Source organism: Solea solea, chromosome 20 (assembly GCF_958295425.1).
Source record: "Solea solea chromosome 20, fSolSol10.1, whole genome shotgun sequence".
NCBI lineage: Eukaryota > Metazoa > Chordata > Actinopteri > Pleuronectiformes > Soleidae > Solea > Solea solea.
The window spans coordinates 9,627,792-9,655,438 of NC_081153.1; the positions used below are offsets into that span (position 1 = coordinate 9,627,792).

General features: G+C 39.6%; 1 protein-coding gene across 4 annotated transcripts; it reads right to left on the reverse strand.

The window, feature by feature from the left end:
- Nucleotides 1-4,037: 4,037 nt before the first annotated feature.
- On the reverse strand, nt 4,038-26,507 carry rxrba (retinoid x receptor, beta a). Of its 4 annotated transcripts, XM_058619831.1 has the most exons (13): nt 26,093-26,507; nt 25,172-25,320; nt 23,937-24,172; nt 23,560-23,713; nt 23,209-23,388; nt 20,754-20,774; nt 18,613-18,773; nt 17,867-17,996; nt 16,546-16,678; nt 13,794-13,829; nt 11,511-11,602; nt 11,268-11,373; nt 4,038-10,003 (listed from the first exon to the last, which is right to left on the reverse strand). In XM_058619831.1, the coding sequence occupies exons 2-13, from the start codon at nt 25,185-25,187 to the stop codon at nt 9,856-9,858; spliced, it is 1,413 nt and encodes a 470-aa protein (XP_058475814.1). In that variant the 5' UTR covers nt 25,188-25,320; nt 26,093-26,507; the 3' UTR covers nt 4,038-9,855. The 4 variants fall into 4 exon arrangements, with proteins under 4 accessions (XP_058475814.1, XP_058475816.1, XP_058475815.1 ...); XM_058619833.1 differs by lacking the exon at nt 13,794-13,829 and having other exon boundaries at nt 26,093-26,496; XM_058619832.1 differs by lacking the exon at nt 20,754-20,774 and having other exon boundaries at nt 26,093-26,377.
- Between the last annotated feature and the right edge of the window lie 1,140 nt (nt 26,508-27,647).

A 27,647-nucleotide genomic window follows, 5' to 3' on the forward strand; every position in this document is an offset into this window, starting at 1 on the left:
CAGCAGAATGAAAACACGACCCTCCCTCTTCCCTTCTTCTGTCCTCTCATCTACTCTCCCTTGTTCCTCCCAGTCTGCCAGTTTCCCGTCGCTGACACATTTCGTGCCTCTCACGTTCTCTTCTGGCACAGAGACAAGAACTTGTTAGTCCTCCCACACACAGAAGGAGAGACACCCAGTCTTTCTCCTCAGGACAGGAGGATAAGGAGGTGGCACTTTGTAATCTTACCACGACATACATGTCAGCTCCAGATGTAGGAGAGAGAGTTCCTGTGTTGCACCGCAAGAGTTTGTGGAAACAGATTTAGGATTTAGGCCTTTACACTAAAAAGGACAGATTTGTTTTTTGCTGATGATGCTGTGTCTAAACCCTCAGGAGACAGACAGGCACACTCTCAGTGAAAACAGTTCCTGCGAGTGGGGACACCAGGAAAAAATGACTTATGCAATTAAATAAAAGGCTCCTGTAATAAAGCCTACACCATGTGTAGTGTATGCCATCTGAAGAGTATTATGTTTGCCACTTTATCCACTGTCAGAGAAAACTGAAGTCTGTCTCACTTTGTAAGCCACTTACTCTCCCACACCAAAGCCCACACAGAAAATCAGTGATTTTACATCATGGCACAGATGAGTTGTCGATCAACTGCTGCCTCCAACAGTAAGTTCAAAGATGTTATTTTGGGACCTCAGTTTTTAAAATCTTTGTTCAAATTAACCTCGGTGACATAAAACGGGACATCAGTAGACCAGCATCTCCTGTGTCTACACCAGCTTAAAAAAAATGGTTTTTCAATTTCCATGTCTCAAAAGGCTGTGAGATAAAGCGCTGACTATATTCTTAAGACATCCTAGACTTCAGCTGGTAAATAATTTACCAGGTTTAAGCCTTTTGTTAAAAGGCTTAAACCTGGTTTTCCTTGAAAACCTGAAACATGTCAAATCCATCATAAAATTCAAGTTTAGGTGTTTTCATGCTGGGATAAATTCTTAATATTTCCAGTGGCACCATGAGATCTTCTTTCTGAAACGTTTCTGTCAGGAATTTTTTCTGAGCCATATTTTCTACCCACAATACCTCTTGATTAGAAAGCAAGACCAACCGCCCCCATATGCAGAATTATATACTCAGTGAGACCCGTTCTCAGTTCACCCAGATATAGCTGTGCATAGGAGGTGCTCTCAGTCATCTAAGTGTAGCCTGGCTCACATTTGGTCTGTATATACCCAGAGCCTAGTGTATCATTACAGCTGAGAGAACACGGGGACAGTGGCTGACCAGTAATTTAACATTGCTAAATGTTGTCACACAGTTTTTTCCCCCCATCTCAAACGTCTGGGCCTCACAGACATGGAAAATATGTGGCAGGCAGTTTGCTGTTTATTTATGCCATAAAAAAAAAAAAAAAATATGGACATGAAACAAAAAGTTGAGAAAGATTAGGCTAAAATTAACAATTCATCCTAGCCGATTTTACCATTTGCATAGACCAAGAACCATTCAAGTTAAAGGGATAGTTCTGGATTTTGAAGTGTGGTTGTATGAAATGCTCGTTGGTATATTACATGAATATAATCGTGCCAAGAAGCATTGGCAAGCTCAGCAAAATATAACAGCAACTAATGACAAGAGAGAAGGATTTACTTTTTAGAATCTACATTATCATAAGTGTACTCTATCTGATGAATATATTCACTTTACCGTGTTGTGTTGACAGCTTTCTCCGACAAGAAACTAAAATTTAAAACCAACCGACTCCCCACACCAGAGTCCATTGACAAAAACAGCAATTTTCCCTCACAGGACACAGGAAATGTTGGTTTGATTCTGAACCAAGTAAGTTTGAGTCACTGAGGTAAATAAAGGACTTTTTTTTATCACTGATTTTGTCAATGAGTACTGGTGCAGGATAGTGAGTGGTTTATAAAGAGACATAACATCTTTATTTCATAGTAACATGACTCAAATATAATTTAAAGGTACAATGGATCCATTTATGATAGGAAAAGTCTGCAGGGAGAAAAGAAAGACTGAAATATTACATGTTTTTTTAAATGTCACAAGAAATAAAAGTTCTTCAGTGCAAGATCTAGGTAAATTATGCAACTCTGAATTTCGGAGGGACATTATAATATTTATTTTAGTGTGTGGGTGGATGAGTCTGCGAGAACAGAAAATAACAGTGAGTAGCAAACACACCTGACATCTTGCCTTGCACTCATATTCAATAAAGCGCTGTCCTCCTCAGGTGTGTGTGTCGGAGTGCGACGTGTGGGGTATTTCTCCCACTCAAGATCTGCCAAAGCACTGCTGGCCAGTGACTTCAAACATGGCTTGCATATTTAGTGCACAGCAACAACATTCCCCTGATGAAAATGAACATTTTTGGAGGCAGAAGTTAAAAGGAATTTGACCTCAGGTATAAAGGTGTCTTTCTGCAGTGCTGGATGGGTGAGGAACACGAGAGAGGGAGGAGAAGGAGAAGACATAAATGAGGGCCTGACGGAGACTGGGGATGGAGGGGGGCAGGAATGAAATGCTACTGAGAAAAAAATTCATTTGAAAGGTTGACAGCAAAGGTGAACATTAGTGCAAGGACGAGGAGGCGAGAAGAAATTATGAGGTAAAAGTGAGGCAGCAAAAGCAAGAGGAAGGAAAACTCGTCCTGCTTTAATGTAGTACCTATTCTCCTGATTTTAAACGGACAACTTACTTCTCCTGTAAGTGTGATGCTGCTGCTGACATAGATGTACTGTGGTCCTGAACAGAGAACTCTTTGTGTCGGCTCCCTCTGCTGGCTGCTGCCGGTACTACAGTGGCAGCTCCCACAGTGGCACACTTGGCTCAGAGAAATCTGCAACATGGAAAGTGACAGACTGCATCAAGTTTGTCAAATGAGCTCCATCAAGCTCATTTGAGCCAGGGGAACATTCACCACAACACTCTCCCCTTGTGTGTGTGAACAATCCTAAACTCTGTGCCGTTTAATGAACCAGGCCAATAAAAGACAAAAATAAAAAGACCAATTCCGGGTGATTTTATACAAGGGCAACCACACATCAGCCACAGAGGAAAAACACACTAGTACTCCAACTGCTGCTACATCATCATGAATCTATGCATATCCCACTCAAAACTATATAAATTGTTTAAAGCACAGCAAATAGCTAAATGTTAACATGTTAATACTAAAATAATTATTAGACATTTACTAGCACCAGCTTACTCTGATAAATCAGTTGTATGGCCTGAAACTGTAACTTCAAAAATAGCTACAGACCACACAATTTTTCTATAAATAATTTGAATACCCTAAATTAAGAGGCCTGAAACATAATTTAACTAGCAGTAACTGAAGCTACTTTGTTGTGGGGAAGTTTGGGGCATCGTTTCAGGTCTCAAGCAGTGAGATGAGTCATGAAATGAGGAATGAAAGAAAAAGAGACAAATGGAGGAGATGGAAGAGGACAGCCAATGAGTCGATGGCTGCAAATACACATTTCCATTTTTGTCAAATCTAAATATGCGGTGATGTGAAGAACCCCAGGTGCAGTGTTAAATTTACCAGTACAAATGTTCTGATCCCAGCTCTGCTGCTTCCTAATTGGTCAAAGTGGAAAAAGTGGGCAGGAGAGGGAAAGAGAGCAATTTCCTCATCACCTGATGAAGGCAGGGAGGTAGAGGATGATGAGGAGGAAAAGAGGGTGGGTGGAGCAGAAGCAGAAGCTGTTTGAAGAAAGTTGGATGAGGACAAGAGGTCAGTGCTCCCTCTGTGGGTTGACAGGTGGAAGTGCGGTGCCAGCAGTCACCCGAGGCCCTGAGGTCCTGCTGGACTGAGGAGCGTACCATCACCTCTCCAGGACAGAGTGGGGGCCCAGTTGGAACATTCCAATGCATAAAAAGAAATGTAGTGCACACTGGTGTTCAAAGCCACTGTAGGTTAGTGTCAACTACATTCACATTTGATTCAATTTTAATGACATATATTGAAGTTTTCTTTTTTTTTTTTTTTAAATAAAATCAAACACACTTGACATAATGTATTAAAACCTTTACTCGGACATGATACAACAAACAGAAACAAGATTCAGAATTAATGACTGAAAAAATTATTCATATTTTTTTTCCTCTTTCATTCCCCAAAGCACACAACAGGTGGGATACAAAGAACAGATACAATAGAAAGAGAGAAAAAAAATTAAAATAAGAGTGACAGGTTCCATTCTGATTTTACAATTTCTGGTATTTGTTTAATACTTTGTAATAAACAAAAGATAAATAGTGTAGTTGGAGAAGAGGGACCATGTGAAGTTTAAAGGTAAGGAGTCGACAATTAAGGAAGATTCTAGATCGACTGGAAAATATTTTTCTGTTTTCCATCACAGTCGATGAATGAACACCTGATCAGAGTTCTTAAAGTCCCTGCCCTTCTTTTATTCCCTCCATCTCTCGCTCTGTGACCTACCTACCAAAATACTGCAACTGTTAAAAACCACAACTACAACCTCCTCGTCCTCATGAGGACAGAAATCCCTCCAGTCTGATTCATCCTGTGTAACCAGAGCCTGTTCAGAAGTGTCAACTGCAAATCACACCTGTGGGGACTCTCTTTACCTTTGACCTGTGTCTCTACATTTAGAGCCTCAACCTCAGGATCTGAGGCCGGGGATTGACTGGATGCATGTGCAGAGCCACTGATCTGCTGTGGCACACACAGCTTTGGTTTTCACACAGGGAGCTTGTCTACTAGGATTTAAGGACTTTGTATTAAACTAAACGTTTTGACTAGAACAGTCAGAGATCAGTATGAAGCTGCAAAAGTGAAAACTCTGATGAAATATCATGATTATGGTCTATTCTGCTGTGAAATGCTTGAGGTAATTCTATTCTCATAACAGTGAGACTCGTCTCACCTGGGTAGTTTTCGATTCATTTCAATTTTATTTGTACAGTGCCAAATCACAACATGCATAATCTGAAGGTTTGGTTTATTAAGTCTCTTAATATGTGTACAGTAAATGAAAAGGAGGAAATTATGCGATGCAGAAGCTCTGTTTTTGCATCCAGTGTGGCCCCGGCCAAAAACCGAGGATAGTATACAGCGACTGTCCACACACACCTGTCTGTTGCAGAAACACAAATCCCACTGAAGAAGAGCAGGTTTGGGACTATGCTAAACTAATCCCTCTTAAATCATTCCTTATTTGCATTTCCCCATATCATGAAAACTAGAGCAGATGTTAAGACCCCATAAAAGCACCAAATGCACAGCTTGAGCACCCAGAGAGGGACACACTGGTCCACTTTTCCCTCCTGTGACCAGTCGTTGCCTCTCCACACAAGCCATCATTCCATTCTTATTAGGGCCCCTCTTTAGTATTCACTACACAGGCCAAGGTTAGCACACACTGTTGAGTGTGCTGCACAATAATAACAAACATACATGACAAACAAGCAGTGGGGACTGAGTGGCCCTACACTGAAAACAGCCACATCCACAAACAGCTTGGCAGTGATGAACAAACCAGTGAAGGTGGTGGGGTTCGAGGCTGTGCCTCATTGACAATGATGGGATGGGCCTGTTTCGATAGGTAGAAAAAAAGCCACCCTGATATCTAATCTATACATGATGATCAGTTCTTCAGTCACAGCCTGCAACCCATCTCAAAAAAGCATCAACAACTTTATTTTCAAAAAAGTGAGTAATTTCAAAATGTAACAAAGATGGCGACAACAATACTGCTACACAGTCAGAAGGTCACAGCATGCGTCTGCCTTGAGTGCACATGGTTGCAAACATTTGTGGGCGGTGCGGTGCAATCTGGCGGTCTCCCACGGCAACCGCAGATCGTCGCTGCTCTGCCGTCAAGTAAAGTAAGCAAGGAGGGACACACTGCAGTGGATCCCCTCCTTACAGCTCTCTAATGCTTATTCCACTAAAGCTTCAAATCCTTCTCAAACAGTCCAACAAAGTCAAATCAAAGCTTGATTTTACAATTCAATTTCTTTCACAAAGTCAGTCATTTCCATCTCACATGTGTGAGTGAAGAAGCATTTGTTATGTCTGAAGTAAAGCAGTGGGCAACACGAAGGAGAGGAGGCTGGATGGTTGTCACCTCTCCAGCCAGACTCCTCCTCCTCCTCCTCTTCTCTGCATCCTTTCATTATGTTGCTCAACTAATCAATTTAACCAGCACATCACAGCTGAGGCTTAGCTACAGATAAATTCCATACACATGTGGCCACACACAAAATGTCAAAACAATAAAAATGCCATCCACCAGCTCTTGCTAAAGCACATCAAAGCTCACAGTGGCTCATCATCACACAGAAGCTGTTCAGCTTCACGTTCTTTCTCCAAATGACCTAAGCTCAGAGCAAAATATAGAGAAATATAGGAAGCGCATAACTTCAATATGTTGTTAAATTAAGGGATGACAAATCATTTCACTGCTAGTTCATTTCAACTTCTGCCGACTGAAAATATGAATGCCGGAAACACAATGCACATATTACATGACAACCACAAGACAAATACACTGGTTGCATATTTTAACTTTTTGATGAACTCGGACTAACTCAGTCAGCTGTGTATTTTTATGTCACAGGTGGATGCTCCAGAAATCCACCCATCATCATCATCATCACCCTCAGGTACAAAGCAGGCTCACACTTTCAACAGAGGAAACTCCAAAAACAAAATCCAGCAGAGAAAGTTGAGGTGTCAGCCAATCAAACACAAGATCTTGAGTCAATCAACTCTCATGGAAGCAGGGAAAACAGCTCATTATCTGACCCGACTGTCATACAATAGATGAGCTCTGATCCAGATCACAAAGAGTGCCATGCAATTCTTTTCACTCAAGTCTCAAACCTCAGACTGCAAGAAATAAAGCACTGACACTACATTGTATACAGAAGTGGAGAGCTGGCACATCATAAGCTTTTCTTTGCAGACAAACTCGAAAACTGAGGCAGTGATGATGTACCAGGGAAAGCTGACTGTTCTCTGCATGAAGGAAATTAACAGACTGGCGACAACTACACTGAGTCGGCTGCGTGGAGTGAGAAAACTAGAACCACCACTGAAAGGTTAGACCAACTCATTGACACGTTAAAGAAAAAAAAAAAACCTGTTTTACAGGTCAGCCTCCAAATCCACATTACATGGGGGAGACCAAGGATCCTCTCTGAGAAGAACTATTTGGACTATCTGCAGGACAGGAAGCTCATTCTAGTCAAAGCAGCTGCTTTACCCCAACATTTCAACAGCTACTTCCATTGTCTCCACTCAAATACAAAAGGTTCATGGCTGAGTCTGGTAGTGAACAAAGTTCTATCAACCGCAGCCAGACTGTACGAGCACACAGCTGGTGTTCCGAGTTTCATAGCAGGGAGTCTGCAATTAAGGGGTCATAAAAGAACAAAAAAATAAGAGGGAAAAAATCAAAGAGGGAGTTCGACATTTTAGGCAGACCTGTTCCAAGAGTGGACAATGGCTGTCTGATTTGTCTGTGTACTTGCATACTGTGTTTGCATTGATGTAAAAGTCTTAAACTAAAAGACCATATTAGTTATTTTAGCACCTGTTACGAGGACAGCTGTGCCTCTTCCCTGTAGAATGATACTGCAAAATCAGCGTTTCTAATTTCTATTTAATATGGTGACTCTTTTAAATACCTGTCTAACTGCAATGGTGAAACAATCTTTGCGTACTCCGGTATTGCTCCATGTCGAGCATCTGCAGATGGTTTTGTTCATTATAAAGAATATTTATTATCGGGAATAATTACTTTGTTTGCTTTATGTCTCCTGATCATGTGCTAGCTGCATTTTCACTTCTCACTGCAACGCTCAGATTCAGGCGCCCACAAAATTTCAATCACAGTAAATGTCAAGTGCCATTGTCAATGAAATCCAGCCAATCAGGCGACATGAATGAGGGGAAACATCTTCAGAAGTCCACCCAAACACTGCAGCGAGGTGTGGTTTGGCCCTGGGCTCAATAACAAAATAATGGTGGAGGATTCAACAGCAGAAAATAGAGCTTTTAAATCTTCCCCTTCACTAATGTGAACAGGTCTTTGTTTCTGCACAACTCCCGTGGTGTTATTTTAATTTTTTTATTATTTACATCTACTGTACAAATGTTGCAAGCACTGAGCTGATACACACTGAGTAAAGTTTTCAAAGCTGCAGGTACTATGTGTAGGATTTCCATTATTTCTTTCATTATTGGAATAAAACATTTTTTGATGCTATGTTTACCAATCACAGCAAATGATCCGACCCTGCAAAACCCACTGAAACACAGGTCACCAGGGGACATTAAATAATGTTAACGCCACAATCGGGTCGTTTCAGTCTGTCTTTGCAATTTGCTTCAGGCTCCTGGTTAAATGTTTCGTTTATTTAGCTTTTCTACAAACTTCTACAGAGAGGACAGACTGTAGCTTCTTACTGTATTTACAAGGTCAAACATCTGGTTCAAGGACACTTTAACTTGCTGCATCATATTTCTATCTTACCATGGTTGACAGATAAATACAGCAAGAGATTTTCAACAATAAAGTTTTTTGGGAACAGCATACCAACCATTTCAGTGGATGTTTCTGTTTATGCTATTGTGTATTAAGTTAAACAAACAACAAATCTTCAGGTCTGACTTGAAAATGATGCAAAAATAAGAAAACCCTACACATAGTACCTTCAAGGTCGTCTTACGCGTCTGAGAAAAGATGGTCATTTTGGGGGAAACGGGAACATTTACACAGTTACAACTCACAAAAGTGCATCAATGACCATCAGCAAAGGGAGGACGGGAGATAAAACAAGATAAAAGGAGAGAAATAAAAATACTTTTTTGTTTTGCATGAAGCTCTACTTCCTGTGAGGCTCAGGCTGTTTAAATGCCTAACAACTGTTGAAGTAGAGAAAAGGATAAAATCAAGAGAAAAAAAAAATTCAAGTCATTCTTCTTGTCTTACAAAGCCCACTGTGCGCATCAGGGTGGGAGGGACTAAGTCTGTCAACTAAGTGCTCCCGCCCCCTTTTCCTGGATTTCAATGCCATAGAAAAAAAGCTCTCATTTCATGAGTACAGTACTTCAAAATAGAAACTCAAACAAGTTTCAGCATGAAAATTCAATAAAAAGCATAAAATATATCAATGTTTATGAGACTGGATGAAGTCACTGAGTGGGTGTGTCTGCCTGTCCAGTACAGGACACCTCCTGACCAATAAGGAGAGATTCTGTTTGATGGCGGACAGTTGATTGAAATTATGCACCTGATTTTCAAGCTTAAATCAAACGTGAATAACTAACCTGGCTGGCTAGAAATTATATAACATACAGAGGTGAAGATAGCAGTGTAACTAAGTAACCCAGTTGAAAACGGGCAATGTAGAACGCAGGACCAATTATGCAGAAGCAAAACCCACTGTGAGAGGAGGATGTGAAAACTGAAAACTAAATTCAAATTAAGACATTTACTGTGTGTGTAATGAAGAGGGCATATATTCATTGAATCATAACCCCTGTGATTAAAAACAGTATATGGGAAAAGATGGTGAAAAAAACTGTGTGTGTTTTGAGGTTTCTTTTAGCATATTGTTCATTTTTTATCTATCTTTTAGCAATGTTGCAAATCTATTCATGCATGCAAGTAAATACCTGCATGTGTGAAGAGAATTAGCCTGTGATGATGAATGTGTGTGCGTACAGCTGGTTGTTTAAACCAGCAGGTGCTGCAGTTAAGTGAGGCCCAAGACGAAGAGCCAACGACCTAGCACGGTGCAATGTGTTGGAAATCCTGGTGTCAACTGGATCTTGAACTGAAATGAACCTGGCTCCTCTAAGTGAGCTGGTGAGGAGCCTCCAGCATCTCCATCAGGAAGGTGTCAATGGGTGTGTCTCCAATCAGTTTGAAGAAGAACAGGTGCTCCAGACACTTTAGACCAATGGAGCGCAGTGCTGGGAGACGGAGGAGGAGCTTTGCAAACCTGATAGAAAGAAAGAGGAGAGAATTGACTGTAGATCTATCAACTCATATAGCTGAATATAATTGGAATTGAGTTTGTTTGGTCCAGAAAAAAGTTGAACTGGTTTCCCAAACTTCAAGATTACGACATTCACTAATGTCTTTTTATCCACAAACCACCATTATTCAGTTTTAATGATATGGCGCAAGAAACCAAAAATATATAAATACATTGTTGCCTGCATCTAATACTGCGAACAAGCATGAGGCAAAACATAATTTAAATTTAAAAGCTCAGGGGCTGTGTACCAACAAATAATCTGTCACATCTTACTAGCCTTACTATAAACAGAGAGAGGACATGGGATGTATAATTTTAAATGTTTAACAGGTAACAGAAGAAAATCACATGTGTAAATGATCAAGTTAATGATGGCTGAGTTCCATTTAGCTTCTTTAGTTTTTGCTGTGTAAACGGCCCTTTTCTTCATACACTTCCTATAGAAAGAAAATAGAATAAATTATTTAATTCTACAGGTATGTAACAGCAGTGACAAAAAGTCATTTCCATGAACAGGGAACTTTCAGTTTGTTGAAGGTCTAGCATTTTAGTTCCAAAAGGTAGGGGAGCTTTATTTGTATAGCACATTTCATACACAACTCATGTGTGCTTTACATAAAGAACAAAATTACATTTGAAATTTTGGAAACATTAAAATGAGAGTAATAAAAAGAACAGAGAGACAACTAAAAGTTAAAAATAAAATGGTGCATAAAATATGATCGTGCAGCATAAAACAATATTTATGTCTAAAATTATTAAAAGAATGTTAAGTGCAGATTGATAATTTTAAACACGTTTAATCAAAAAGCATATCAGAAAAGCAGTGTTTTTAACCTGGATTTTAAAATATTCACATTTGGTGCTGATTTCAGTTCCATTTGTGTGCAGCATAACGACTACATGCTGCTTCACAATATTGATTTGAACTCTGGGCTCGACTATCTGACCTGAGTCAGCAGATGTCGAAGCCTTATGAGGTGTATTCTTTTAATATGCCATTGATGCTTTCTGGACTGTAACCATTTAGTAATTTGTAGACTAGCAGCAGAACTTTTTAGTATATTCTATAACTTACTGGAAGCCAGTGTAAAGACTTTACAACTTGAGTAATGTGCTAAAGGCAGATGTGTAGATCAGTAGCTCTTAAAATCAACAGCATTGAAAAACAACTGTCACAAAACATTCACCTCTTTGTCATTACATTTAGAGCTTTATAGCTCACCTGCCCTGCTGATCGGGGTATTTCTGCTTGCAGTAAGCCTCCAGAGATGCATACACCCTCTCCCTCAGGAGCTCCACCTCACTGGGGTTGGACAAGCCCTTGGCATCTTGATGTAAAAAAAAAAAAAAATGAAATATTTACATTTCACATGTTTACAATAATTAGTCAAAGTTTAATCTGAAGTCCTTAATGGCATCTTCCATAATATCAACATGATTTTCCATGTTCCATCTGTCTCTGTACCTGGGTTGAAAAGGATGATGGCGCGAAGGCAGCCCAGCTCTGTCTTGTCCATTTGCATGTCTCTCATTTTACTTACAAGCTCTGTCAAAACCCTGTGTAAAAGACAGGAGTCCAAGTTGGAGGACAGGAAAGTGGTGAGAAGTGGGAGGAGAGAGTAGGAACAACAGAGACGGATGCAGCGCCATAATCACAGTTATTTAGTGGTTATTTAGTCAAAGTAATGACTTTATGTCCTTCCGGTTCAGCAGGAGAAATTACCCCTAAAAAAAATCAACACTGGTTAGAAAGGGACAAAACAGCAAACTGCTGCCACCAAATGGTGGTTTGGAAGAATAAAAAGGTTGTCCTATATATACATATATATATATATATATATATATATATATATATATATATATAAATATATAAATGAAACTGTCTCTGAAAATATATGAAATGTTGAGACATGGGAATGCAAAAAGCTGAAAGCTGAAAAAGCTGAAAGGTTAGAGAATGGCAAAAATACTTGTACACTTTAAGAAAAGAAAAAATGGTCCCAAGCACATATATTAGACATATGGCGTGTTACCACCGGCTCTGCTCACCTCGCCTCACCACGGCACGGTTAAGATGCGTTTCCACTAGCATAGTACCTGATACCAGGTACTTTTTTTTGTGTTCTGTGTGACATTGCCAGACTGCCGGTCACTGATAGGTCAGAGTGCCGTCACAGGAAAAGATTTCTTAACAATCCTAATAGCGTTGATAATCTCCAACAATTACCAGGGAAATGTCTAAAATCTCAACATTAAACAGAGGAGTCTGGTGTATTTCAGACCAGTGACTATGTCAGACGGAGTCTGAGCTCCGATCATGGAAGAAGTACTGAACAAATATTTTTAATTAACTGATGCTAGTGAAGTCACAACTAAAGCCTGTGCAGTGATGACTCCACCCACGTTGAGTAGGTACTTTTTTTGTAGTGGAGATGCAACCTAAACCATGTCGTGTCGTGTCGTGCCGTGGCTAGGCAGGACCATAGTGGAAAAGGGCCTTTATGTGCATAAAATACTGTAAAAACAAGTAACAAATAATTCCTCTTTAGCATAGTAAACACTGCAAACCATACAAACTGGACCATGGGTTTGGTCAAAATCCTTAAACTTACACCTGCTACTGTAATGAAATTCATTACAGTATGTTTACAGTATTTCTACAATAAAGAGAGATGTAGATCCACAACAGCCAACACATAAGGACAATCTGTCATGACGATGCACATCCTCGGGTAGAACAGATATGTACCGCCCTGTTAGACACTGAAGACATGAGGACCTGTGTGAGGTTCTGGATCCCAAAATGTGTACGACAGACAGACAGGAAACATGTGAACCTTTAGTTATTGAGGAGTGGATAAACCTTCTTCATGACTCATGGATGCAAATCTTAACTCTGACCATACATAATCTGCAGTTTAAGAGTTGAAATCATTCACCACAATTTAAAATATTTGATAAAATACTGAACTCTGCATTTATACTGTAGAAACATCATTGGAAAATGATGTGAAAGGCCGAAGAGGACAAGGAGGGTAAAAACTTTTATGGCCATTTGGGGCACATATTTTGCACTTCCATCCTCTTTCATTAGAATTCCCTAAAATGGACATGTGTTTTTATTGACATGGACTGATTTTTAATCACACTGCTCAATAGTGGATTGCCAAAATGAAGTTTTAAACAAACCCAGCTGAATGAGGAAAAGTTTAATTCACGTTTAGTGGAGTGGTTGAAGAGATGGAGAGAGGCTCTCTGCTGCATTAGAGCCAAAATTGAGGCTTAACATAATATGATATAAACCCTAAAAACTGGAGTAATACTTTACTGGTCAAACACAAACGCATCCCACCATTGATGAAATAGGAAATCTAGCTTGGCTACACAGAGCAAGCCCACACATTTTGATTTTGTCATTATGGTCAGGCGAAACTAAACAAAAAAAACAAGAAAAAGTAAAAGATTGAGTTTGAAGGCATCATTAATGAGGAAGGGATAAAGAGTTTCCTGCAGACGATCGAGAGAGGCTTTGAATGGTGCTGCAATACATCAACATCTAACCCCTACACTTCACTGAGTGATTCACTCAAACAACTCTAAACAAGTGTTGTCCAGAATTCTTTTTTAAAGTATTTTAGCAAAATATGGCTGGCTTGTGCAAAGCTGCGGAAATAGCATCGAGGTTCAGTTTCAATGTTGACTCAGGAGGAGGGGTTTAAGAAAAGTGTTTGTGTAGAGGCGTAATTACCTGTCAAATATGGCCCCAACCTCAGCATTGTGCGCCCTGTGTATTCAATCACAATGTGTTATTACAATGTCATTACACAGTTACATTGTTATTGCATTTAATTTCTGAAGCCTGAGAGACGGTGCTTACAAATGATTTCACATACTGGAAATCGGCGGTGCTACGTTCAGATATATGGATAAACTCTTAGTGTAAATGACGGCTGCTTATTGTTGTTCCTGCTACCAGACACTGACATTGATGAATGTGGATCTCTGATAAACAATTGATTTATTTATAGGGCATCACTATAATTCAAATTTACTAAAATGAGCAGAAAGGAGGATATGATAAATGCGTAACAACAGAACACCATTGGTACACATGAAACTTTAGTAAGTGTAATAAGTGAAAATGTTTCCATCCTGAACTTTTAACAGCTGCTCATAGCTAAACATTATGAGAAGCAACTAAAGAAACTCACTGTGTGAAAAGCAGATTCTCAAAGTGCAAAATACAACATTAAAACAGAAGTAACCAACCACATGGAAACAGAAAACACAACATTTCAAAAAACATCAGAAAGATGAAGGAAGAGCCAATTATTTTTGTCATTCTTGACACTGAAGCCAGTGTCAACTACAATTGTAGTGTGTATACAGTTAACCACACTGTACACCACAACTCCTTCCAGAAAATACAGAGTGTCATTCTTTAGAATGACAAAAATAGTGGGAACCAACCTTTTCCAGTTTGTACAACATTGGTGTTTTCCACAAAATACTGTGTATGTCTGTTGGAAAGTTGTGTTTTCTTGTTATCTGCTTTATGTTGTTTTGCACTTCTGCCCCTCTCTAATTCAACTACAGTGTTATAAGGAAATGATGCCGTTTGGACATTTCCTCATCTGCTTCCTGCTTCCCTAACAAGATATGAGCTTCAAAACAGATGCTGATGCCAAGCTCAGACAGAAGCCTGCTGCTTACAGAGAGAAAGAAATCTCAGAGGGAAGTCATTGAGCCATTTGCCACAAGCTCAGTTAGCATGTTTTGAACCCTTTATAACAATGTAACTACTGTGTAATTAACAGTGAATTGACACGTTGTGATGCATTTGTGAAGGTGATTGAAATATGAAGTAATTTAGTTTGAGTAAAGCAGGTAATGATGAAAAAAATGTCTCTCTAAAGCAAGTAATGTGCTGATAACATTCTGTTAGGACATTAACCAGCATTTATTAATGATGTATGTACGAATGTATGTAGTGTTATCATTACTGTTTTGTTGTGATACGTCAAAGACATGTACTAAAAAGGTCCAGTCTGTAGGACTTAGGTGGCTCTATTGGCAGAAATTAGATATTACATATATAACAATGTTTTTCTTTTTTATTGATGTGTTGATCTGTCCTGTTCTTTTTTTATGCAATTGTTTGTTTATATTGTCAAAAGGTGTAGGGTACCAAAATAACATCAGTACCATCCCACTTCTTTGAGGTACCAAGCATAGCGGAGAAATGTTTCTTCCGGGCAGACAGGCCATTTGTAAATATACTGTGTATTAAAATAAAGAGGATTCAAGGCTGTTATTGGCAGGATACAGTGTGTAGTGCTGGTATGTCACTATTCACATATTTGACGCAGTTATCACCATCCAGCCTAAAAGCCTAGTGGTGGGAATGCAAACCAGATCAGGGTTTACCATTTCAAACTGCACCATACCGCTTCAGTAAAAACGCAGCTTAATATCTATCGGGATGGCATCCTCTTCAACAAAGTCCACCATATTGAACCACAATGTTTTCCTACAGTAGCCCAGAGAGGACAAAGTTAACTCTGGCCTCAGGGAGGACTGTGTGTTGTTTAACCTGAAAGCTTCTCCCACACACTATCCCACACAAGATATAAATTTTATAGCTGGATGGTATCACATCCTACAAACTGGACTTTTAAGAAATAACAGATGGTTGATGCAAAAGGTAGGATATTTATACTTCATTCATGTTTTCTTTTTAAAATGTATATTTTAGGAATGTGACTCTGTACATTCATACAGTAAACCTACAGATATTTTCTGGTCTTACATACAGAGTAAGTAAATCTAATGTTTCAATGAATAAATAAATAAATCTAAACAATGTATCATGATAAAACAGTGTGATTTATGTGAAGACTGCAAGTATCTTCATGTAAACACAAAAAGTTGCTTAAGAAAATATAAGACTGAAATAAATACTTATCCTTCCTTTTTTATATTATAGTGTTAGTATTATACATCAGCCAGCCGTGATCTCATTATCCACTGCTGCAGGAGGTGCTATGCCAGTGAGTGTGTGCACATGCATGTCTATGGGTAAAGCATGAGCCAAACAGCTTCTCTGGCATGCACCCTCATCCTAGAGGCAGCACTAAAGCAGAAAAGTCTCTCAGCCAATCACAGCCAACGTAGAGCACAGCAGCATCAGCCAGCCAAAGATAAAGACACAATACCCTACATCCTTCCCACAGTCACTTATTATTTAGTCCTCTCCTTTTAAAAATTGATGTGGAAGTACCTGGTTGTTTAAAAAAGAGGTTGTGGATTTCACATGTCCTTTCATGATTTAAGCTAACACTGTGCAGAAGTGGATCTTTTTGATTTTAGGTAGGATATAAAAAGTCAAGTAAAAAGCCTTATACAAATCACATAATACTTAAACTCTCCAGAACACAGATTTTTTCTTTTCTTTTCCAGCTGGATTCCCCATCCAAACTCCTGAATATCAGCAATGTTACCTGTCAAAGATGGCTCCTACACCAGCACTGTGAGCACTGTTCCTGTGGACATGCAGGCCGGTGGCCAGGAGAATGCCATCCTTCACTGAGATGGAGCGATGGGAGAACGATGCAATCAAGAGTTCATTCCAGCCTGTTGAAGAGTTGACATCTCAGCATTTATGAAATAGAAAAAATGTCCTGTGCAGCGTTTACTTTTTTAATGGCCTATTGTGATTATTCTGTTATTATTAACAGCTGAGTACCATTTACACATACTGATTTAAAAGGTTTGGTCTGAGGCTGGTTTACACTGTGACGGAGACGTGGAATTTTATCCCTGTATCCCTGTGCCGAGCTTCACAGATTTAACAGCTATTCTAAAAGGAAATATCTGGACATGGTGCAAATGATAGCCAAGTGCTACCATATCAATTTCAGCACAACAATAAACACAGGGAGAGCACTAAAGAGGTGAATGACATGTGGAAACAAATCACCAGCAATCATCCAGTGGTGGTGGGTACGTCAGGAAACAACTGTCCCATCTGAAGAAAAGTAAATAACATTCTCAAAACAACACAGCAACAGGACAGATTTATGAGAGGCCACAAACGGACAACTACTTTATAACAATGTGTATGAATCACATGTAAATAATAAGTACCAACTGAGCCTGAAACTAGAGGTAGAGTTGGTATCTGATATAATAATTTTGATTTTAGGGTTTAGTGTTTTGCTGCCGTATTAAGTTTACACATTCATCTTAATAATATAATAATAAGTCTGTCATTGCAGTGGAGTGCAGACATGAAACGTACATTTTAAAACTGTACTGCGAGCATGACTCCTACAGGTCTTTTTGGATTGTAAACCCAAATATATAACTGCTATACAAAACACATAGATATGACTGACTACTACACTGTCTAAGATACCGCTGAAGAAACTTCACCAGTTTATGAGTGAACGAATAATGTTTAATTTTATTTGACACATCAGAGTGACGGAATAACTAAAAACTAGTTTGTGCTACAGTAACAGCATTTGTCTCACAGCAGCTAATGTGTTGTGCACCTTCAACACTGCACTGGAGGATTATGAGCTATTTAAGGCTGATTGTGAACTGTTAAAACTGTGAAGGCAGTGTCATGAAAAAACTGAATAAATATTTAGAGTTTGCATTAAACTTTGCTAATGCATTTTTCTCAAGTATGAGAAATGGAACCACAGCCTTGTGTTGGCAGAGGTTTCACGCTAGTCACAAACAACAAAGGAGCCACAACCTCTCAGTTTAATCAATGCTGCTTCACTGAACCTTCCAGAGTTGAACTGAGCTTACCTGCACGTAACAAGATGACCTGATCATCCAGAGGAAGCTCAGAGAAGTGAGGAATCCTCTTGGCCCATTCCACCAGGGTGAAGAGCTGTTTGTCTGCTGCCTGACAGATGTTGGTAACTGGATCGTTGGGCTGCGTAAAGATTATTATTAATTATGTTATCAAATAACTGGTCACAGAAGCATATTTATGATACCAATAGGCTATAAAACCTTTTTTTTTTTACAAAAATTAAGTTCAAATTAATTTATGATGACCCTTAATTCTTTTGAATAAATTCCAACACCCTTCATATGCCACATACGACTCAGTTTTCTTAACTCTATTAATAATTTAAATAATAGTTACTTTATTAACAGTGCTGCTAGAGTTAGAGTACTCATAACATAGAGCACTCAGTATAAGTATACTCAGTGTGCACTCGTGTATAGGCCAGATTAAAAAAGTGTTAGGTTAGATTATTAGCAGGTATTCGGTGCACACCATGCTTGCGATCTGCAGAGAGGATCTAAGATGATGGCGCTGCTGTGGATGACACTGTTGTACGATATGGTAGGAAACCTTGTGTGCGCCCTCTGCTGGATTCTAAGGGTTACTACCAAAATAGCCACTACATTTCAAGAAGGTTAACTTTACCGTCCCACGTTCCAAATAATATTGAATTCCTAATAAAAAGTGAGGGGCCTGGCAGGCTATCATCTCAGTAACAAAGAGTTTTCAGGTATCTTGCGCCGTCCAGACTACTCACAGAGCTGCCACCTGAACTCCCATCTGCATGAAGCTCGGTCTTCTGCTCTACAGCCATTTCTGCTTCCAAAATCTTCTCCACGGGCATCTCCTCGTTCACTGCACTGGTTGACTCCACCTCACCGTCTCGCTCCCTGTTCCTCTGCCGCTCCTCTTGGACAGCTGCAGGATGGAGCAGAAGAGGGAACACAGACGAAAACAATAAAAGGACAAGAAAGAAGAGAAAGAGTGTAGAGTGTAGAGAGCAGACAGGAGGAATTGTGGATGGGAAGGAGAGGTGCAACAGAAAAGGGGTGGACAATGACAGGGGCGCAAGGCAATTTGGTCAGATGGGACATGGTAGAAAACAGAAAACAAAAATAAAGGCAATAGCAGGAAGAACAAATTAGACAGTGAAAGGAGGGAGTATGTTCCAAAAGAACACAGAATGGAGAGAATGGGTGACCAAGAAGAAACAGTGCAGAGATTTGCAGAAAGAATGAAGAGAAAAGAGCAAGCCCAAATTATTGTATAAAACAGTGGGGAAAGCAAAGAGAATAATATGTACAATTCATGATAAATTCAAAGTCTCTCATACTGTCTTTCATACAACTGTCAGGCACAGGAGATGAGACATGACAATGTTTATCTAAAAAGAGACATTTGGTTCACATATGTTTGTCACCAACATGAAACCCCATCATTACATTTTTTATGATTTCTCTTAATCCATTCCACAATTTAAGGAAACTGTGTTATCATTTTCTTAAGTTTGAGGACACAGATCTTGTCAAGTCCTCCACCCACAAAACAGTAGACTGAGGTCATATGACTGGCTTGGGTCAATCAAGAACATCCCACTGCTGGGACAAACTTTGGCTGCATGTTTAGCATCACTGATTTCCTTCCTTCCTTCCATCCTTGCCCTTGGGTTGGATTTTTTACCAAATATACAAGCCGACAGCTGCAGCATACAACAAAAAATGTCTCTGTCCAAACACATATGAATAGAATTCTTAAAACCATAATAAACATTTTGTCTGTATGTGTCCCATATGTGATGTCCTTAATAAATTCAAATTAAGATTGAAACTCTGAAAATTGAAAACTCTTCAATGAAGATCATCAAGGAGAAGCACTAATATTTTTTTCCACACAGTTTTGATGATTTAAGTGCTATGATTTAAATTAATGTGATATAACTAGTAATGTGCTCTGATCACTGTACTTGTATTTAATTAAGCAGAAAACAAAGGGTTGACGGTGATTAAGGTCTTATCCACACAGAACTTTCCCCATACAACCATTTTCTTTTTCATTCTTTAAGTTTTCTGTGCACACCAAAGAGATCAAGAAATGTCTTTATACATACAAAACCCCTCAAAATTACTCTTAACGCCATAGTATATATGCCAGACCTGTATGTAATGGAGAAGCGGTGGAGCATGCATGTTTTTTCAATAAAGCTTTATTTGAACGAGTATACACGACAATGTATACAATCACAGAACCAAATTAAACCAAGCCAGGGTGACTGAAGAAAGAAAAACGTTATCATTAAGTTACTTCTAACACGAGAAAAATAAGAGGACGACGAAGATACCGATGGCGAATGCAAGAGCAAGAGAATTGGGGCTATGATTTCCCAGCAAAAGTGGCATTTCTTCCCCCAGACCTAATTTCCAAAAATAGTGTTTCAGGGCTCCGGAAACACCAGTTCCGTGTGGATAAAAAGCCTAATTGGTAAAAAATTCTCGCAAACTCACTCATATTAGTATAGACGCTAACAATTCCGTAAAGTGGCCTTATAATGAAAAGCTACTGTGGACATCACAAAAGGGTTAAAAAATTATCTGTGTGGAAACTTGAGTGGACATCCTTTCACTAGTAAAACCATCAGTCGGCTTTAACAAGGAAAATAAAGAGGAGCACCATCTCTGTGGCACAGTGAAGTAATGTGAGAACCGGTGTGTGTGTGTGTGTGTGTTCAGCAAACTTTCCCTGGATCTACAAAGATATTAAGCAAATATTGGGAAATGATTCACATGAGAAACTAAGCACGTTAGCTAGATCCTCCTTCTTGATATTCAATGTAATATGTCCCTGCTTCTAGCTCACTCATACAGACACAGACATACACCCCTCCCTCCCTCTTCTCCTTACATCTGTCGTTCATCGTGGCCACTACAGAAGGAGGGAGGGGGGGAGAGAGAGAACGAGAGGAAACAAAAAGGGGAAGAGAGGGGGAAAGGGGGTTAGTGTTGATGAGGCATACCCACCCCCATCTCCCCCCTCTATCCTCCTATTCCCTGAAGTTAACTTGACCCATATCCCTGAATGAGGTTTCATCTGCATTAAGTTAACAATCAGTGACAAAATTATGAAAACAACAGTAATCATAATGAGTAATCGGGAAGAAAACGAGTATGAGCAGCTATTGATAAAGGCAATGTCTTTATATCCTGAAGAAATTAGGCCTAATTTAATCCAAGAATATTTATCTCTCACCTACACCATTAAACCCTCAGAGATCTAGCAACAGGTAATCCCAAACCAACTGGCTTAGATAATGTGATTTTCATGACTGCTCTTAAAGGAATACTATGCAGGATTATTTTTATGAACATAGTTCAGTTATTATGAAACACACACTAAATCAGGACAAGAAATGTATGGTGGTGAATTTATCTTTCCCACAACCCACTTTTGGGAAGTAGGTTTGTCACTCCCAGCCAATGACAGAGCTTAGGATGTGAACATGGGACTGTAAAATGTAGCAGCCGGGTTTCATCACTGTCTGCATCTCTTATCTCTGCTCTGACACAGCATGTGTACTCACACATGCGCACACACACAGGGTACACGTACACACACAGGCAATTTGGCTGCCTTTGCATAAAATCCAGTAGCGCAGCACCTTCCCGAAAGGATTGCGAGGTTGTGTGAAGGTGAAACAAACACAAATATCCACGCGTTTCTCTAAAATCAATCGCCCTCTCCCTTCATTCACTCTTTATCATGCTCAACCTTTACTTCTCGCTCTCCTTCTCTGAGCCAACTTAAATAATGTGTTTATAAACAGGAAATCCTGCACAGTATACTCCTTTAAGGTTTGTCCATTTCACTTTTATGATTGGATTACAATTATCTCATCAGCAACACGACTCTATGCAGAATTACATCTTTGATTCTTCGTTAATCGGAGGGCTTCTTCTTCTAATAATTTCTGACAGACTGTACACCGAGAGGTGTATTGCTGCCCTCTGCCACCAAAATCAACAAGCAGTGTAACATGGTTATAACCAATGATGTGCTGTCACTTTCTAGATTAATTGAGTACATGTTTGGTCCAAAAATGTTGGAAAATGTTGATTTTTGTTTCCCAAACCTCAAAATGAGGATGTTCACAATTGTCTTACTTTGTCTACAATTTTTTTTTTGATATATGGAGCAAAGACACCAGACAATATTCACATTTAAGTGATTGAAAGATCAGAGAACTTGTTTTAATTATAAAAAGAAAAACCTCAAACAATAAATTCAGTACTTAATTAATAATTGATTAATCATTGCAGTATTACGCTGCACTGATACAGAATCTTCCAGGTTCCCAATGTATTCAAAGTCCCTATTAGTTCATTGATGCGATCACGGTTAGTAACCTCCAATTCTGCAGATTTTATCTCAGTTATATGACAATAATAGAAATATCACCTGGAGTTAGGATGTTTATTTTCAAACAATTCAACAGTTCTACTGTTGGATTTCATTTTCCATTGATCTCAATCATGGGACATATTGACTGACAGCTGTTGTCCACCTGAAGACACCGTAATGTTGCACCTCCACCTTCCCTCTGCTACACTAGTCGTTTCCAACTGGCTTGTGATAATTAACATGAATCACCAAAAAACACAAAACAAAACAAACGAAAAAATAACAGAATGGAGACAGTCTAGCACCTTTTTAGCACCTGTTTTTTGCAAAGGATGTGTTATAGAGCAACTCAATCCCTTGTACTTTTTAATGGTTTTTGTTTCACAACACTGAAACCAAATTTACCTCAGATATACAACAACAGCAAAGAGATTTTTTAATGACAACATGAGTGAGTGAGCATAGATTATAAGATACTATGGGCTGTTAAAAGTAAAAAAAAATATATATAGTTGTGTTTTCTGCTTTTGTGCTTAAGATTTCTCAAACGGATCAGGAAGCAATTTTGTTTCCAAATTTGTAAGCTGATCAAACAGCATTGGCCCCAAGAGACGTGTTATCATTTCACTCCCTAATAAAAATAACCCAGAGGAAAAGTTTTTTTTTCAGCAGGAGACAAGCACATACAAGCCTATCAATCATCAGCACTGATGTGTTTCACAAAGTTCTGACAAACCACAGCTTCTCTGCTAGTGTACCGCAATCTTTTTTTGGAAGAGCTGTCTGACAGCTAGAAACTTACCCTCAAATAGTTTATCAAACTAAAACAAAATTGTATTTAAAACTTAAAATAGAATGTAAAAAAGGTGTCATGACTCACGAGTGGCCTTATTTATAACGGTCATGGGCAGAAAGCATAGAACAAGTGGTGTATAGTGTGTGCTGTTCCCTGATGACTCACCTTCTCTCTTCATGCCCATTGCCAGGCACTTCTGGTAGCGACAGTACTGGCAGCGGTTCCTCTGTCTCTTATCCACCATACAGTCTTTATTGTCCCGACATGTGTAAGTCAGATCTTTACGCACAGTTCGTTTGAAGAAGCCTTTGCAGCCCTCACAGCTGTAGACACCGTAGTGTTTACCTGCAAGTTATGAGGAGGGGAAGGAAAGAGGCAAATTATGGTGACAAGATTGATGACAAAATTCTATTAACAACTTTGTATTTGTACTATGTGTAACACAAAACTCAGTGGCTTGAGCTTGAAATTTAAATTAAAAGACAGACAGACACAGACAAAAAGGTCTATATTCACCAGAGGATCTGTCTCCGCAGATGGCGCAAAGTCGTTTCTGCGAGAGCATCGGTCCTGGACTGTGGGATGACAGCTGCTTCAAACCCAGTGGCGGTTTTACATCATCAGAGCTGCTCACTGCGTGGAGCCCCGACATGGACACTGTTGAGTTGATCTGAAAGAAGAGCAGAAATGATGGTGAACACTGTGAGAACAAATGAGATGCATGGATACATTTCATAATTGCTACTTGTTAGAATTTTACTAAAAAGTCAGTGAATGCAGTGTAAGATATTGTTCCTATGGTAAAACCTGCACAGTCTTTTGATCATGAAACTGAAATGAAAAAGAAGAGTATGTTCAGAAAATAAACCTGACTAACAAAAGATGTCTCTAACCTGTGGGCTGCTAATTGGGCCATACCCCACCGAGGGTGTGCCAGGGAGGGAAGGTGAGCCCATAGAGGAGCTGATGACCGAGAAGGGGGAGCCGATGTTGCTGATTGGACTGCTGATGCCGGTTGTGGTGGTGGGAGGAAGGGAGGTCATGGAAGCTGCAGCTGAGGGGACCAGTGGGGGTGAGCGTTGGCCTGATGGAGGGGAGGAGACAGACGAACTGTCTGGGCTGCGGGAATCTGATCAGAAAGAGCAGAAAAAACAATATCAATTAAAGAAAACTCACCGTCAGTGAGGACTAAATCCTTATTATGTTAAGCCAGTGAACCTGGAGCGAGCACACGCATGCACGCATGCACGCACGCAGGAATCCAGGGTCAGTATTATTGAAACAATATACAATTTAAGACAAATGCAGGAAAAAGCCAATGTATTTCTCCCTCTGTGCAGGAGAACTAACAGCTGTGATTAAATCAATGCTTTACCATCCTAGCACTGCTTTTTATTATGCAAGATGGTTCATTTATCTTTACATGTACTCATTGTTAATGCGTTTATATCATTAACAATGAGTACATGTAAAGATAAATGAACCATCTATCATGATAGCTATAAGCTATCATGATATTAAGTTGATTTCAGAAAAGATGAACAGTTTACAGAGTCACATGGAACTTGATGGACTTGATTTCAATTATTATCTCCACCATGGAGGAGGTTGTTTTAGATGTGTTTGTCTGAGGGCAGCATAACTCAAAAACGAAAGGAGGGATTTAGATGACATGTCTGCAGATGCAGATTATGGCCTAGAGAAGACAGTAAGTAAGACATTTGGGTGGTGATCTTGATTCAGGGTTTTTCTTTAAAACATTTTTTTAACCTTTGTGAAACTGGTGGTAGACTTATAACTGGAGGGCAAATTGAGCCAGTCCATCAAGATGTTTTAAAAGGCTATACTAATCCACAATTTAAGGAAATAATTGCTTAACTGTATTCCTTCTCGTTCACAGGCCATGCTTCTACAGCTGGATAAATCGGGGAATGCAAAAAATACGACTTTTTTCCAGCAGTTATGAACAAGGCCTCTACTTAGTAATATGCATTATCTTTTCAGGTCTGATTCCACAACACATATCATAACAAACATGTAAGAACAGTGTGAGGTTGTCGTTAATCCCAATGTGAAGCACCCAAATTGTTGCAAAGCTGAAGCATAAAAAGACAGTTATTTTCCTCACCTCTACTGTCTCCCATGGTGGTGACTGGGGCACAGAGACCGGCTGGTAGTTACAGACCGACGTGCTTCCGCCTCAAGCAGCCCGCTCTCAAACTCTAGACCGCGGACTGAGGCCCGGGCCGGAGTCGTTTTGGGAAACCAAAAACGGCTCTGAAATTCCAGCACAAGTATGAGAAAACGTGTATGTTACAAACATGGCAACTTATGACAACATAATGCCCAAGAAAGCGAACAAACGTCAGCCTGTAACAAGGCCCGTTATCCGTCTGTCTCGATGTCAACAGTGATATTGAAGTACTTGGTGCAGTTTTGGGCATTTCATGTAACGTTACAATAAGACTGCAAAACTGCCCGGCTAATGCCAGGAGTGTCTTGGTGTGAAGCAGCACAGACCGAATACATGCTAAATGACACATAAAAATGTTGTTAATAATAAACACTGTTTATGATATACTGGATGAACTGGGTAAAAGAAAACGTCCCGTTCCAGAGCGTAGATGGAGCCCAGCCATATGGCAATAAACCACCGCTAGTGCAAACTAACGTTAGCAACCAACTAGCTCTTCAGACGTATGTGCCAACCGTGAGGCCTGGTGGTGTGTGGAAGTAACACTCACCAAATATAAATTACACTGTTAAATAAACCTCAAAAGATCGTTTAAAACATTATGCAACCCCAACCTCTAAAAACCAAGCAACGCCTGGTTGAAGCTGGTGAACCTAGCTACAGCTAATTATTACGCTAACAGAGCTACATCTAGCATGGGTAGCAAGCTAGTTAGCGCGACTGCACCGGAGGAGAACCAGACAACCGACCGTAAACCAGTTTGTCCCTGGTTACCCTCTCTGGCTCATGCTCCTGTTCATAAACAGGCTGGATGATTAACGACGTATCTGGAGCAGATAAATAAAGGATACTAACGGTTTGAAGGCACAGCTTCTTCGCATGAAAAGATGTGGCGACTAGGCCCCGTGTATGTGTGTGTCTCCCCCACTTTGCCTCGTAGTCAACCCTCCCTCCCCCTGTAAGGATGAAAACATGATGATGGTGGAGGATTTGGCTCAGTGCTCTCTTTACACTTCAATATTGGCCCCGAGTCACTGCAGAGCGACGCTGCCCGGGGCCTGGAGGCAGGAGACGGTTGTGTGTGGTCATGTTGTGCCTTAACATGTCATCGAGGAAGACAGACACATCCAGTGCGAGGGGGGTCAGGAGGTCAAGACCAGTTCAGCCCAGCGCGCGCGCGTGCGTGTGTGTGTGTGTGTGCAGAGGTTACTGGCGGACACTGGAGCTTCGGTGACCCTGCTGCGCTGGAAGAAAAACACTCAGCACAGATATTATCAACTCACCCTTCACCTCAGAATCACATGTTATTCACATGTTGTTCATGCTTGAGATGATAATAGCCTTTTTCTTCATTGAAAACGTGCAATTCTTAGCATCACTGAACATGTATCATCAGCTGCCACATTACTGTGGTAATTTGTATACATTCAAATACTTTATTTATTCCAGCCTACAAGTTGTACATTTAATATTCTGTCAGGACTCCAGCAGCTGTTTCATAGCTTAGTACCTGTACTGCCACACTACACTACTACCACTACTACTAATAATAACACATATTAACAGTTAAATGCTATATAGATGACCACAGTAAAACCACTTAAAGTCACCTTAAAGTGTAAAATGTGGGCAGAAATGATATAAGTTTACAAGAAAAGCAGATTCAGACATTTCACATCTAATGTCAAAAGTCCATACTTACAAAGTATGAAACAAAAATAGCAAAATAGTGGACAATGACAAAAGAAAACAAAAGAAAACACAATAAGTGCCAATTAATGTTATCCATTCAGTTTAACACACACACGTATATATATATATATATATATATATATATATATATATACATACACATACATATATATACATATGTGTGCGTGTACACCTTTTATATATTTAAAGGTGTCGATGTCAGTCAATATTTTAAAGTGTGCCACTTTCATTTTAGGGGTATTGATGTTTCTTCATCTAACGATGGTGAAGTTTCTATGACTTTTTTGGAGAATGTAATTTGGTTTTGTCTTTTGGCCTCCAGACACTGATGCTATGTAGTGAACATGAACTGTTATTTCATTTCACCATGGAACATGAAGTCGTGATACCTCGGTTATACAGTAAATTGAACAATCTGCCACAAAATTGACTCTGTTTGACCTGGAGACTCCCACATGTCAATACTGATTAATAGTTGCAGCGCCACATAGTGTTCACATGAAGTGCTCGTCTTTTGCCATGCAGACATGCAATAGATTAGATCTTCCTCAACGTTCATTCCCTGAGTGAAAGGCATCACACAGTAGTTGGCCATCATCCAGTGAAGGCCCTTAGTATTATTATTATTATTATTATTATTACTATTATTGTTATTATTGTTATTATTATTAGTAGTATAAAACATTCAATCCAAACT